General features: G+C 44.8%; 1 protein-coding gene across 2 annotated transcripts in view; it reads left to right on the forward strand.

Annotated features, from left to right (window-relative positions):
* The window catches only part of LOC106561924 (tetraspanin-4), a 109,178-nt gene that overhangs the window by 20,558 nt on the left and 75,394 nt on the right, over positions 1-13,226 (forward strand). For both annotated transcript variants that reach the window (XM_045688973.2, XM_014126328.3), the window contains exon 2: positions 6,997-7,076. In XM_045688973.2, coding sequence (XP_045544929.1) covers positions 7,014-7,076 — 63 coding nt within the window. In that variant the 5' untranslated portion in view covers positions 6,997-7,013. The remainder of the gene's footprint in view (positions 1-6,996; positions 7,077-13,226) is intronic.

A 13,226-nucleotide genomic window follows, 5' to 3' on the forward strand; every position in this document is an offset into this window, starting at 1 on the left:
AACTCAGGTTCTCTTTGCTTGACATCATGGGAAAATCAAAATAAATCAGTCAAGACCTCAGAAAAACAATTGTAGACCTCTACAAGTCTGGTTCATCCTTGAGAGCAATTTCCAAACGCCTGAAGGTACCATGTTCATCTGTACAAACAATAGTACGCAAGTATAAACTCCAAGGGACCACGCAGCCGCCATACCGCTCAGGAAGGAGACACATTCTGTCTCCTAGAGATGAACGTACTTTGGTGTGAAAAGTGCAAATCAATCCCAGAACAACAGCAAAGGACCTTGTGAAGATACTGGAGGAAACAGGTAGAAAAGTATCTATATCCACAGTAAAATGAGTCCTATATCTACATAACCTGAAAGGCCGCTCAGCAAGGAAGAAGCCACTGCTCCAAAACCATCATAACAAAGCCAGACTATGGGGACAAAGCTCGCACTTTGTGGAGAAATGTCCTCTGGTCTGATGAAACAAAAATAGAACTGTTGGGCCATAATGACCATCGTTATGTTTGGAGGAAAATGGGGGAGGCTTGCAAGCCGATGAGCACCATCCCAACCGTGAAGCACGGGGGTGGCAGAATCATGTTGTGGGGGTGCTTTGCTGCAGGAGAGACTGGTGCACTTCACAAAATTGATGGCTCCATGAGGAAGGAAAATTATGTGGATATATTGAAGTAACATTTCAAGACATGAGTCAGGATGCTTGGTCGCAAATGGGTCTTCCAAATGGATAATGACCCTAAGCATACTTCCGAAGTTGTGGCAAAATGGCTTAAGGACACCAAAGTCATTGTATTGGAGTGGCCATCACAAAGCCCTTGACCTCAATCCTATAGAAAATGTGTGGGCAGAACTGAAAAAGTGTGTGTGAGCAAGGAGGCCTAGAAACCTGACTCAGTTACACCAGCACTGTCGGGTGAATTTTGGCACATTCCTCCTAACTTATTGTGGGAAGCTTGTGGAAGGCTACCCAAAACGTTTGACCCAAGTTAAACAATGAATTTAAAGGCAATGCTACCAAATACTAATTGAGTGTATGTAAACTTCTGACCCACTGGGAATGTGATGAAAGAAATAAAAGCTGAAATAAATAATTCTCTCTACTATTATTCTGACATTTCACATTCTTAAAATAAAGTGGTGATCCTAAATGTCAGGAATTGTAACGGCCGTCGTCAGAAAGAGACCAAGGTGCAGCGGAGGATGTGTTCATCATAAAGGATTTAATGAATCGCATGAACACTACAAAATAAACAAAACGACCAGCAACAGTTCTGTCCGGTTACACACTAAACAGAAAACAATCACCCACAAACCCCAAAGGAAAAACAGGCTGCCTATGTATGACTCCCAATCAGCAACAACGAACTACAGCTGTTCCTGATTGAGAGCCACACACGGCCAACCAAAGAAACAAACCAACATAGAAAAATAAACATAGAACGCCCACCCATGTAACACCCTGGCCTAACCAAAATAGAGAACTAAAAATCCTCTCTATGGCCAGTGCATTACAGTACCCCCCCCCCCCCCCCAAAGGTGCGGACTCCGGCCGCAAAACCTGACACTAAAGGCGAGGGTCCGGGTGGGCCTTCCTACGGCGGCGGCTCAGGTGCGGGCCGTGGACCCCGCTCCACCCTCGGCTTAGCCCACTTAGGTGGCGCCCCTGGCTGCGCCGGAGGACTGGCGGGCGACCCTGGCTGCGCCCGGCCGCGCCCGGCCGGCGGGCGACTCTGGCGGCTCCGGACAGGCGGCGGCTCTGGCGGCTCCAGACTGGCGGGCGGCTCTGGTGGCTTTGTACTGGCGGGCGGCTCTGGCGGATCCGGACTGGCGGGCGGCTCTGGCGGCTCCGGACTGGCGGGCGGCTCCGGACTGGCGGGCGGCTCCGGACTGGCAGGCGGCTCTGGCCCAGGATTCACCAGGCTGGGGAGACCCACAGGAGGCCTGGTCCTGGGAGGAGGCACAGGATAGACCAGGCTGGAGAGACCCCCTGGAGGCCTGGTCCTGGGAGGAGGCACAAGATAAACCAGGCTGGAAAGACCCACTGGAGGCCTGGTCCGAGGAGGAGGCACAGGATAAACCGGGCTGTGGGGGAGCACTGGAGTTCTGGTACGTAGGCTTGCCACCCATACTCCAGGCTGAATGCCCACTTTTGCCCGGCACAGGCGGAGCGCAGGCATAGGCCGAACTGAGCCCTCCCAGCGCCCCGGAGACACAGTGCGTAGCGCCGGTGCAGGATAGCCTGGACCGAGACAGCGCACCGGAGACCAGATGCGCTGAGCTGGAACACTCCGACCTGGCTCGATGCCCACTCTCGCATGGCACTTGCGGGGGGCTGGCCTATGGCGCACCGGGCTATGAATGCGCACTGGAGACACCGTGCGCTTCACAGCATAACACGGTGCCTGATCAGTACCACGCTGCTTCCGGTAAGCAATTCCATCCTGGCTCTGCCACATTCCCCGTGTGCCCCCCCCCCCCCAATTTTGCCTCTCGTGCCTGTTGCGCTCCCTTGCCTCATACCAGTGCCTCTCCGCTCTCGCTGCCTCGATCTCCCACTGCAGGCGGCGATACTCCCCAGCTTGAGCCCATGGTCCTTTACCGTCCAGTATCTCCTCCCATGTCCACGAGTCCATACTGCCCCTCTCCTGGTGCTTCTCCTTCCTCCGCTGCTTGGTCCGTTTTTGGTGGGTGATTCTGTAACGGCCGTTGTCAGAAAGAGACCAAGGTGCAGCGGAGGATGTGTTCATCATAAAGGATTTAATGAATAGCATGAACACTACAAAATAAACAAAACGACCAGCAACAGTTCTGTCCGGTTACACACTAAACAGAAAACAATCACCCACAAACCCCAAAGGAAAAACAGGCTGCCTATGTATGACTCCCAATCAGCAACAACGAACTACAGCTGTTCCTGATTGAGAGCCACACACGGCTAACCAAAGAAACAAACCAACATAGAAAAATAAACATAGAACGCCCACCCATGTAACACCCTGGCCTAACCAAAATAGAGAACTAAAAACCCCTCTCTATGGGCAGGGCGTTACAGGAATTGTGAAAAACTGATTTTAAATGTATTTGGTAAACTTCCGACTTCAACTGTAAGTGTGGACTGTGTGGAACTGTGTTTAGATACACACTGCCTGGTATGACTGCAAAGCAAATACAAATAAATTCTATGGAGGCCTTGTGTGTGGAGCCTTTGTGGTAGATTTGATGAATTATTAAAGTTTCATTTCCTTTTGTCGTTTCACACTAGGAGAGGTAATCTACCATTGCTCTTCAGAGGGGCACAAATATAGATGTCAACCGTTGTTTTTCTCTTGGTTTCTTTTACTGGGTTCGCACATCGTTTGGTATCTGGTAATTGTACTGATCTCCGCTGTGTGGAAAGTCAACATTTTCCCCTGTCTCCTTCCAAAATAAAACCCTTGGATCTTCGTCCAATTAACCTTTTCCACTACATGGGACTCACCATATTTTTTTTGTGCAGCTGAAAAACAGAGGCAATGGAAAAAATAATATGTAGTAAAATAAATTAATCTTTGATGGAAAATTTGGACATTTTAAGGACATATTTTGGCCAGTTTGAAGGAATTAACTACATCGTCGTATTTCCTTTTTTTTTTATCCTCCAACCAACCTGTACTCCAGTCATGATCCACCACTGGGTCTCCGACCCACAGTTTGGGACCACTAATCTATATCCTATTGAGACAGTCCTGCTCTCAATATTCAAGCGTTGATCATTAACATTGATCTTGCATGCCGTTGACTTGGCCTCAGCATGAAAGTATTGATGTCACTCCACAACCATTATCATTAGTTCACTTCACAAAATAATAACTCCACGTCCCAGCGGTATAGACTACTCCTCCTCTATTAAGAGTCCTTGTCTAGGACGTAGGGGGTCTGCTAGTCTATGATGACTACATAAGAATGTAGCCTCAGTCTTTTCCCCTACTTTAAGAATATTGTATTTCCTGGTCATTCAGTCTGTTTATTGAAGGTGGCTTCTAATGTATTTAACCAACTGCTGAGCCTCGGAGTTTCACTGTAAACTGTAAACGAGCCAACTGACCGACTAAGCCACATGTATAATAGGCTGGTACTCATTCATTCTCTGTGGGTCTGAAATAAAGCCAAGCCTACAATAGCAAGGTTATAGAGGTAGGACATTAATGTGTCTGTATGTGTATAGTATTTACGTTAAATTATCCATATGGTTGTCTGAATATGTTTTATGTATTTTTCCCAAATGTACAAAAGAGGTCAGTTTGCCCCTTCTCACCTGGACCAGCCTCCACTGCTATTTTAATGTATCATTCAATTGTGTTAATGTAGTTTATCATTGCTTGCTTTTGTATTTGAGATGGTGCTACCAGGCATGGTTCTCTAAGCCTGTAGAAGAGAGAATATGCTGTAAACCTGATGGCCTGATAGGCATATCTACAGGGAACTGTGCTACATTCCAGGACGTTTATGCCTTCCTTATTTTGTATGTTCAGCAATATGTGAGGATTATGGAAAATCATTTTGAATAGGTATATTATACAGTATAGGATAGAGCTTTATATCAACACAAACTCTATTTTTAGATGATCCACACAATTACCAAACATCAATAGCAAGCGATAAACAATTATAGGCTTATCGGTAACTCGCTGCCTTGCAGTCTAACATGTGCATGCATCTAAGAACAAACTGAAAGTTCAATATTCCGCTACTGGCATCTTGGTGACAAAAATACAAGTTCAATCATAATTGACCTTTTTGTTATTAAAAACCAAGCCTTCATCACAATTTATTGTTTTGACCCAGATGGTCACGGAGTTGTGGAGCGTGGTGTTGTTTTGTCTGATCGTCTGTCAGGTGCAGCAGTGTGAGGCAGTGTGTTTCCCTCTATATTAATGCATATGCATATCTAGGGAGAGTTGCTTGCAGCATGGGATTCTAGCTGCACTGTGTGGGTATGTTTGGTCCTGTCGGGGGATAGAGGTAGAAAACATGACTGTAGTCAAGTGTATATAGAGTGCAGGTTTGAGTGAGAGAAGGACCATAGAATGTGGAATGAGATGAAGAGAGAGAGGGAGCACTAGCTTCTTGCTGGTATGTTAACCAAGGAGCAGGTCCTCTTTTGTGTGGGGTTAATGCTCACGTGTTTGTGTGTGTCAGAGAGAGGGAGAGGGATAGAGGGAGGATGGAATGCAGGAAGCGGATTGGCTCAGCTCTGTAGTAGGGTGTGGCTATAGGCTGTGAATGACTGCTCCAACCCATCTCACTGTCAGGATTTGGGGACAGTTATCAAGGAGTAGAAGGGGAGTGCTGAAATAGTGTGAGTGAATGAGAGACAGTAAGTGAGAGAGGGAGGGAGGGAGAGAGAGAGAGAGAGAGAGAGAGAGAGGGAGGGAGAGAGAGAGAGGGAGGGAGAGAGAGAGAGAGAGAGAGAGAGAGAGAGGGAGGGAGAGAGAGAGAGCTCTAGGCAGGCTGGACGGTTGCTATGACACTGCAGTCTTTTTTTTTTCCTCCAAGGAATGTGTCTCTCTTCTTCTTCTTCTTCTGGCCATGACCCTGGCGGATACTTTACTCTCGTTACCCACCTATAGAGAAAGAGGAGAAAACAAACCAAGAGGCGCACAGAAGGGAGGGAGAAAAGAGGAGGAGAGGGAACCTTGCCATAATACAACGCTGGCTGGACTGTGAAAATTAAGGAAATGTGTCTACATCAGAACTGATAGACAGAAAGGGAGGGAGACCGAGGTGAAGAAGGAGAGAGGCAGTGAGACAAGTAGCAGGTAGACCTGCGAAACAGCAGCTGCGGGAAGGGGGAACAGAGGAAAAGCAGAGAGGGGGAGTTAGAGAGGAGGAAAAAGAACGAACCAGGACGAACAGGAAAACCCAGACAAGGAAAGTGGTAGAGCGCTCACCTAATGGAAACCAAAGAATGCTCTCTTCATTTCAGTTACCTATCCTTTTCTCGTGCATCTTTTCCCTTCACTCATCCCCACACATTCACCTCAGTGTTGTCTCTTGGTCTGCACATCTTCTCTCTTTTTAACTTTTATGGTTCTGGTGTAAAAGATACTGATTGGCTAAAACACTGTCGTCGTCAACAGTGGCTGTTTTCTCTGCCAGAGCGCACCTGCTACGGAATTTCTAATGGAACCAGGTGTGACATATCACTCAGCCGACCGACCAGATTAGAGCAGTTCGGGTAGTGCCAAGCGCTCCTGCGATTATGTGCGTCCGATTGATCTAAGATTAGCAGGAATTGTAAAAACTAGAGCTTATTTTTTCAAGTGATAGACAGCTGTACAGTAGCTGTGGGATTCAGGAAAGGAACATATAACGAACAGGTATTGTAGGATTAAGCAAAGGGAAACCGGAATATACAGGTGTTGTAGGATTAAGCAACGTAAAAAATTTGAGGTGATGTGTTTTAATCTTAGCTGGTCTATCACTGCAGGGGCACAGTTGGACTACATGCCTGATCGCGCTTCAGTTTCTGTGGTGAAAACACTGTAGGCTGGTTAGCTTAGAAACTATTGGGAACAGTTGCTATTCCACATTACTGGCACCACAGCTCTGCACATTTGTCCCCTGAGGACACGTTATTTGGACTTTGTGTCTCTGTTCAGGTCTTAAGTGACTTTTTTTGTGGTGGGCTCTCAAAGATCTCTTGAAGGAACGGATTGAATTAAAACTTCAGCTGTTGCTAGCGTCTCACCCCCAGTTAGTCCATGAGGCGCTCGAGCACGGACGAGACGCCGTACCGGCGCAGTCCCTCACTGGACAGCAAGCCCGAGACGCCGCCCTTCACCTCGGGCTTCCACAGCTACAGTGGCGAGTACGAGTATAAACGTCCGCCCTTTGCGTTTGGCTTCCACACGGCGCCGGGTCCGCAGGCGGCTAAAGGCCGTTACACCACCTCGCAGGGGAAGAAGTATGTGGTGTTTTACCTGGACCTCTCCTTCATCTTCCTCCTAGAGCTGCGGCGCTGCAGGATGGCCGAGGGCTGCATGAGGGGCCTGCGTTATGGCATGGTCTTCTTCAACCTCCTCTTCTGGGTGAGTCAAGCTTTTTGGTATTTGGAGTGTGTGTGTGGTGGGGGTGTTTTTCAATGTGTGTGTGTCTGTCTGACTGTGTCTGTCTGACTGTGTCTGTCTGACTGTGTCTGTCTGACTGTATAGGTGTTATATGAGTGATTGTGTGGGTGTGCTTCATTAAGTTTAGTTTTTGTATTTCTATGTGGGTATATTTCTGCCTGTTTGTGTTCAGAATATGCATGCGGAAACCTGTTTGTATCGCGCATATCACTTTATTGAAATAGTCACACTCTAATTCGTTATCACATCTATCTTACTCTTTTGCAAAAGTGGCTGCTGTGAATTCGGTCCTTCTACTACACAATCTTATCTTTTTACACTTGGGGGCTCTCGACTGTCTGTGTCTGTTTGATCGTGTCAGTCTCACGGCGATAACATCCGTCCCCTCACTCCTTTTTGACGCCTGCACAGCTGTCAAATGTGTCCATTATGCTTCAAATTCACAGATGTCTATCTCTTCTTTAGCATTCTCTCTATACTCGCCCTTGATGACCTTCCTTTATCCTTTTCTCTGCATGTTCTGGGAATTTGGGTCTCTACAATGTGCTGATTCTATGGTCCCCTTTGACTAACTAAACGTGCCTGTCCTCTTTGGTAATAAAATGAGGCCTTGTACATTGGAATGCAATCACTGCCAAGGCCCACTCCCTCCTGTGACCTCCAGACCCTTTTTCTATCAGCTTTAGCCTTCCGCCAGAAAGGGGTCAATGTATTTGTGATTAGCAGCTGGCGTGTGTGTGTCAGTGTGTGTGTGTGGGAGAGTATCACTTACATGTGACAGAGGTCTTGTCATGGGGTATGCTTTTTACCTCTTCAGACAGCCTTAAGGTATTTATGCTCCTAATAAGATGAAACTGGCAGAGCTTTTCAACTGGAAATGGTTGGCCTTTTAAAAGTCTGGAAAGTCACTTGCCTGGTCCTTTGTCAGTACCCAGACAGTTATTAGGCCCATTGCTTGAGTATTTAGATGTAGGTAATAAGCTGATTCTACCCCTCCTTCCCCATAGAAATCCCATGCAACGTCAAAGTCCATCATAAATGCCTCCCAAACACACCGCTCTGGCCTCCCATGACCGCAGCAGTCTTTGTAATGACTTTCTCGGCCCAATTGTTCAGATAACTTAATTCGGTAGGCACATTTTATTAATGTATTTTGTTATTTTCGTATTGAAATCCAAGAAGTGGATTCATGCGAGTCGGGACCTAGGTCGGCGTGGCTGAAGGATGTAAGCAATAATTTTCTGTTCTCACTCCCTCACAGTATTTGCTGCCCTCGTCCAATTTTATTAGAGTGAAGAATGTCAGATCGAGAACCAAGAGGAAATTGGAGACCTGCCTTATTTTCAGAATGGTACTGTAGTGCCATATCGGTTTGAGCCCGGAGTATACTAAGGCTGAGTTGTTCCGTTTGCGGGCTGACCGAAAGAAAGAGAGATACAGGAGCGAGCACATGTTGAGGAAACACAGGCTCTTCCCAGAATGCACGGTGACTGGTGGTGCAGTTGCTGGACATACCAACAGACCGTGAATGTCTCGGCTGTCGAGAATGGGACCAGCCTTTTCCGATATTGGAGGAAATAGAACATCAGACTGACGATCCAGCTGAAGATGGCGTATGTGTACGTAACTAAACTACTACGATTTCTTGTCTCGCATCAATCCTGGTGTGTTGGAGACTTTCTTCAGAATGCCCAGGATCACCTGGAAATGCCGTGCCACACTTCACGGTCCAAATGGGAAGCTCTCTGAACCGTAAGTGTTTTGGCCAATATTACTCACAGGATATATTTATATTACTCTCTTAAGATTAAAATAAATAGCTGTATTTTCGAGTATCCTGCCTACACCCCATAATGTAACTGCATACTGTAGTCCCCTTCAAGTTTGTCTGACAATGATGACATGCTGGCTAGGTAAACAGTGTCTACAACGAGCGGATGTGCACCATAGAAAAATAATGTATGGGACACGCACTTCAGAATCTGGGTCTACGTAAACTTGAATATATATTACGAAACAGTGTACGAAGTATAAAGTCAATAGTGGTAGTAGAGGAGAACATGTTGCTTGCAATTGCCAGTCTAGCTTTTATACCAATAATATCCTAATGAACCTGTAAACCCACACACAAGAGGAAGAAAAACAGCCTCACACTTGACCACTAACACCCTTTGAGCAATGAGTTGGCTATACATTCTTCAAGTATACAAGACCAAGAGAGCCATCAACCAAAAGGTTGTTGGTTCGAAATCCCGAGCCGACAAGATGAAAAATCTGTCTATGTGCCCATGAGTATTGCTCTTAATCTTAACTGCTCCTGTTAGTCGCTCTGGATAAGAACGTCTGCTAAATTACGTAAATGTAAATATATTGTGCCATCATCAATACGGCTAATTATCCCTTAGCCTGTAATATTTGATGTTTTATAGACCTAGGCCCATTTATTTTCTGAAATTCACTGAAGAGGATGGTCCTCCCCTTCCTCCTCAGAGGAGCCTCCACTGATGCCTATCCATGTGGTAGGGCCGCCATTTTGTTAAACAGGCTGTTGCATTGGCTTTTCTTTGTCCAGATTCCTGTGACTAGTCAATTTGGCTATTTAACGCTATGATCAACTTGTCAAAAATTGTCGGATACAAACTTGAAACCACTGATAATGACAATGGGATGAAACTCCTGGACAACAGCTGTGATTGTCTATTCTATACTGGCCATTTTACTTTGACCTGTCCTGTTGTTAGGATATGTTGTTTGTTAACATGACAGCGCATTTTTTATTTGATTGCGTGCCATTTAGATTAGGCTATTTGATCGGAGAAGCATGATGTTCAAAGTGTCCGTCTCATTACATTGTCATACATTTTATGTAGGCTACAGAAAAGGCCACATACTCTTTCTACCATATCCCATATCTGCTACATGATTTATTATAGATATTATTTTTGACGGAACGTTGATGGAGAGCCGCAGCGATGCATCTCTCCAACAGCACCTTTGAGAGGAGTGCTGGGAGTGGAGAAGCAAAATATTTTGCACCCCTGCCTTTGACAAAGTGGGCAATGCTTATCACAGGGCAGCATCAGCGCTCACCTAAAAAGTCCATTTGCCACTGGTTGAGAGAAATTGTCATTGTTTTTAGGCAAAATTATGTGAGGTTTTATGTGTTGTTCGAGGTGCGTCTTGGTCAGTTTAGCTCTGAAAATGATGCCCTCGTCAATCAGCCGCCATATGCAGATTGACAGGATACGCAGTAGGAAAGGATAACATAACGCTAAGGACTGGGTAGAGAAGAGTGTCTGAACTGAAGACGTTCAACTTCAGAACCCGATTGGTCCCGCAGGCTGTCAAGTGGCAGGAAGATTAACAGGTCATATACAAAGTTGACACACCAAACCAACCTCCCAACATCGCCACGGTTGAAAAACCAACCAAGGAGGAGCTGGTGGCAAAACCTTTCAGCCTAACTTTAGCTAGCCTAATGATGGCTGGGTACTATTGTGGAACGCCATCAGTAACATGTCATGCAATCATTGAAAATTCCACAAAATGATGTCATGGCTTTAGAAGCTTCTGAAAGGCTAATTGACATCATTTGGATGTATTTCAAGGCCTACCTTCAAACTCAGTGCCTCTTTGCTTCACATCATGGGAAAATCTAAACAAATCAGTCAAGACCTCAGAAAACATGGTAGACCTCCACAAGTCTGGTTCATCCTTGGGAGCAATTTCCAAACGCCTGAAGGTACCACGTTTATCTGTACAAACAATAGTACGCAAGTATAAACACCATGGGACCACGCAACCGTCATACTGCTCAGGAAGGAGCCGCGTTCTCCTAGAGATGAACGTACTTTGGTGTGAAAAGTGCAACTCAATCCCAGAACAACAGCAAAGGACCTTGTGAAGATGCTGGAGGAAACAGGTACAAAAGTATCTATATCCACAGTAAAACGAGTCCTATATTGATATAAACTGAAGGGACGCTCAGCAAGGAAGAAGCCACTGCTCCAAAACCACCATAAAAAAGCCAGACTATGGTTTGCAACTGCACATGGGGACAAAGATCATGGGGTGGCAGCATCATGTTGTGGGGGTGCTTTGCTGCAGGAGGGACTGGTGCACTTCACAAAATAGATGGCATCATGAGGCAGGAAATTGATGAGGATATATTGAAGCAACATCTCAAGACATCAGTCAGGAAGTTAAAGCTTGGTCGCAAATGGGTCTTCCAAATGGACAATGACCCCAAGCATACTTCCAAAGTTGTGGCAAAATGGCTTAAGGACAACAAAGTCAAGGTATTGGAGTGCCCATCACAAAGCCCTGACCTCAATTCTTTAGAAAATTTGTGGGCAGAACTGAAAAATCGTGTGCGAGCAAGGAGGCCTACAAACCTGACTCGGTTACACCAGCTCTGTCAGGAGGAATGGGCCAAAATTCACCCAACTTATTGTGGGAAGCTTGTGGAAGGCTACCCGAAACGTTTGACGCAAGTTTTAAACATTTAAGGAAATTCTACCAAATACTAATTGAGTGTATGAAAACTTCTGACCCACTGGGAATGTGATGAAAGAAATAAAAGCTGAAATAAATCATTCTCTCTACTATTATTCTGACATTTCACATTCTTAAAATAAAGTGGTGATCCTAACTGACCTAAAACAGGGAATTTTTACTAGGATTAAATGTCAGGAATTGTGAAAAACTGATTTTAAATGTATTTGGCTAAGGTGTATGTAAACTTCCGACTTCAACTGTATTTAGCAGTCTTATGGCTTGAGGGCAGAAGCTGTTCAGTGTCCTGTTGGTTCCAGACTTGGTGCATCAGTACCGCTTGCTGTGCATGATGCAATAATTTCCATGGTAATGTGGAATGTTTATTCAAATGATGCTAACTGATGTGGCTCATGCAATGGAATATATTTTCTGTAATGTCAGTTGAGTTGATTAAACAACCCACAGCACAGATTGATGGGTGCACTTCCTGCTTTTCCTTACCACACTGCTCCTATGGGTACATTTGCAATAGCCGGCAGTCCACCCATTATGCCATTGTTGTCTTGAATGGGATCACCGTTCTATTCAATGAGGGGATTAGATTAATCTGGCCCGAGCGTGTAGAATTCTGTGGGAAGATCTCAATTGCATACTCCTTGCGTTCTCTCTCGTCTCTTTATTTGGCAATTCGATGCCGAGACACCAGTCATTGTTTATGTAACATTATTAAATACACATCATTTTTTATGCATTTTAGTTAATTTCAGGAAATTCAGCATTTTGATATAAAAATACAGAACTCTAAATAATGAAACAATGGAACTAGAGACTGTCTGGGGTACTGACAAACAGCAAGGCAAGTGTTTTATAAAGGGCCCGTAAGTGTTTTGTGGTGAACTTCACCTTTAACGCATGGCTGTTTGTTTATTACAACTGTCAACACTATAAACACACTTTCACAGACAAAAAGCATGCTCATTACCAGCAGACAGAAACTCAAACACGCACACATGCTTGCTCTCTCTCTCTCATATAAACACACGCTGCACCTAATACATTCTTATGAAACATATTTTCCTCATACACAGACAATAAAAAAAAAGTCACAGCCAAGGTTATTATAGTTTGGGGTTTTTGTATTTGTTTTTATTTCTAATAGTTTTAAGAGTTTTATTTGAAATTCTGTTTAGTTTCAATTAGATTTCAGAGCCTCTTTACTAGTTCCTATTTAGTTTAAGTTTTATAAAAACAAATGTATATTTCGATTTTATATTATTTAGTTTCAGTTTTAGTTTTCGTGTTAGGGACAGAAAGTAACCTATGCCTGGGAGGATTTGGGATGTATTTTGGGAGGCTTTTGGGATGTCACTTCTTGCCACGTTGGGGAAGTAATACATAAAGTGATGGGTCAGGTCATAGGTTAGGTTAAGTTTTTAAAGGTTTTTTATTTTTTTATTTAACCTGTTTACTGGCTTGCCTTTCAGAGCCACTTTACTAGTTTCTATTTCGTTTTATAAAAACAAATGTACATTTCGAGTCAGTTTAGTACTAATTCTTATTTACAATGACAGCCTACTAGGGAACAATGGGTTAATTGCCTTGTTCAGGGGCAGA

Source organism: Salmo salar, chromosome 11 (genome assembly GCF_965601325.2).
Source record: "Salmo salar chromosome 11, fSalSal1, whole genome shotgun sequence".
In the NCBI taxonomy this organism is placed as follows: domain Eukaryota; kingdom Metazoa; phylum Chordata; class Actinopteri; order Salmoniformes; family Salmonidae; genus Salmo; species Salmo salar.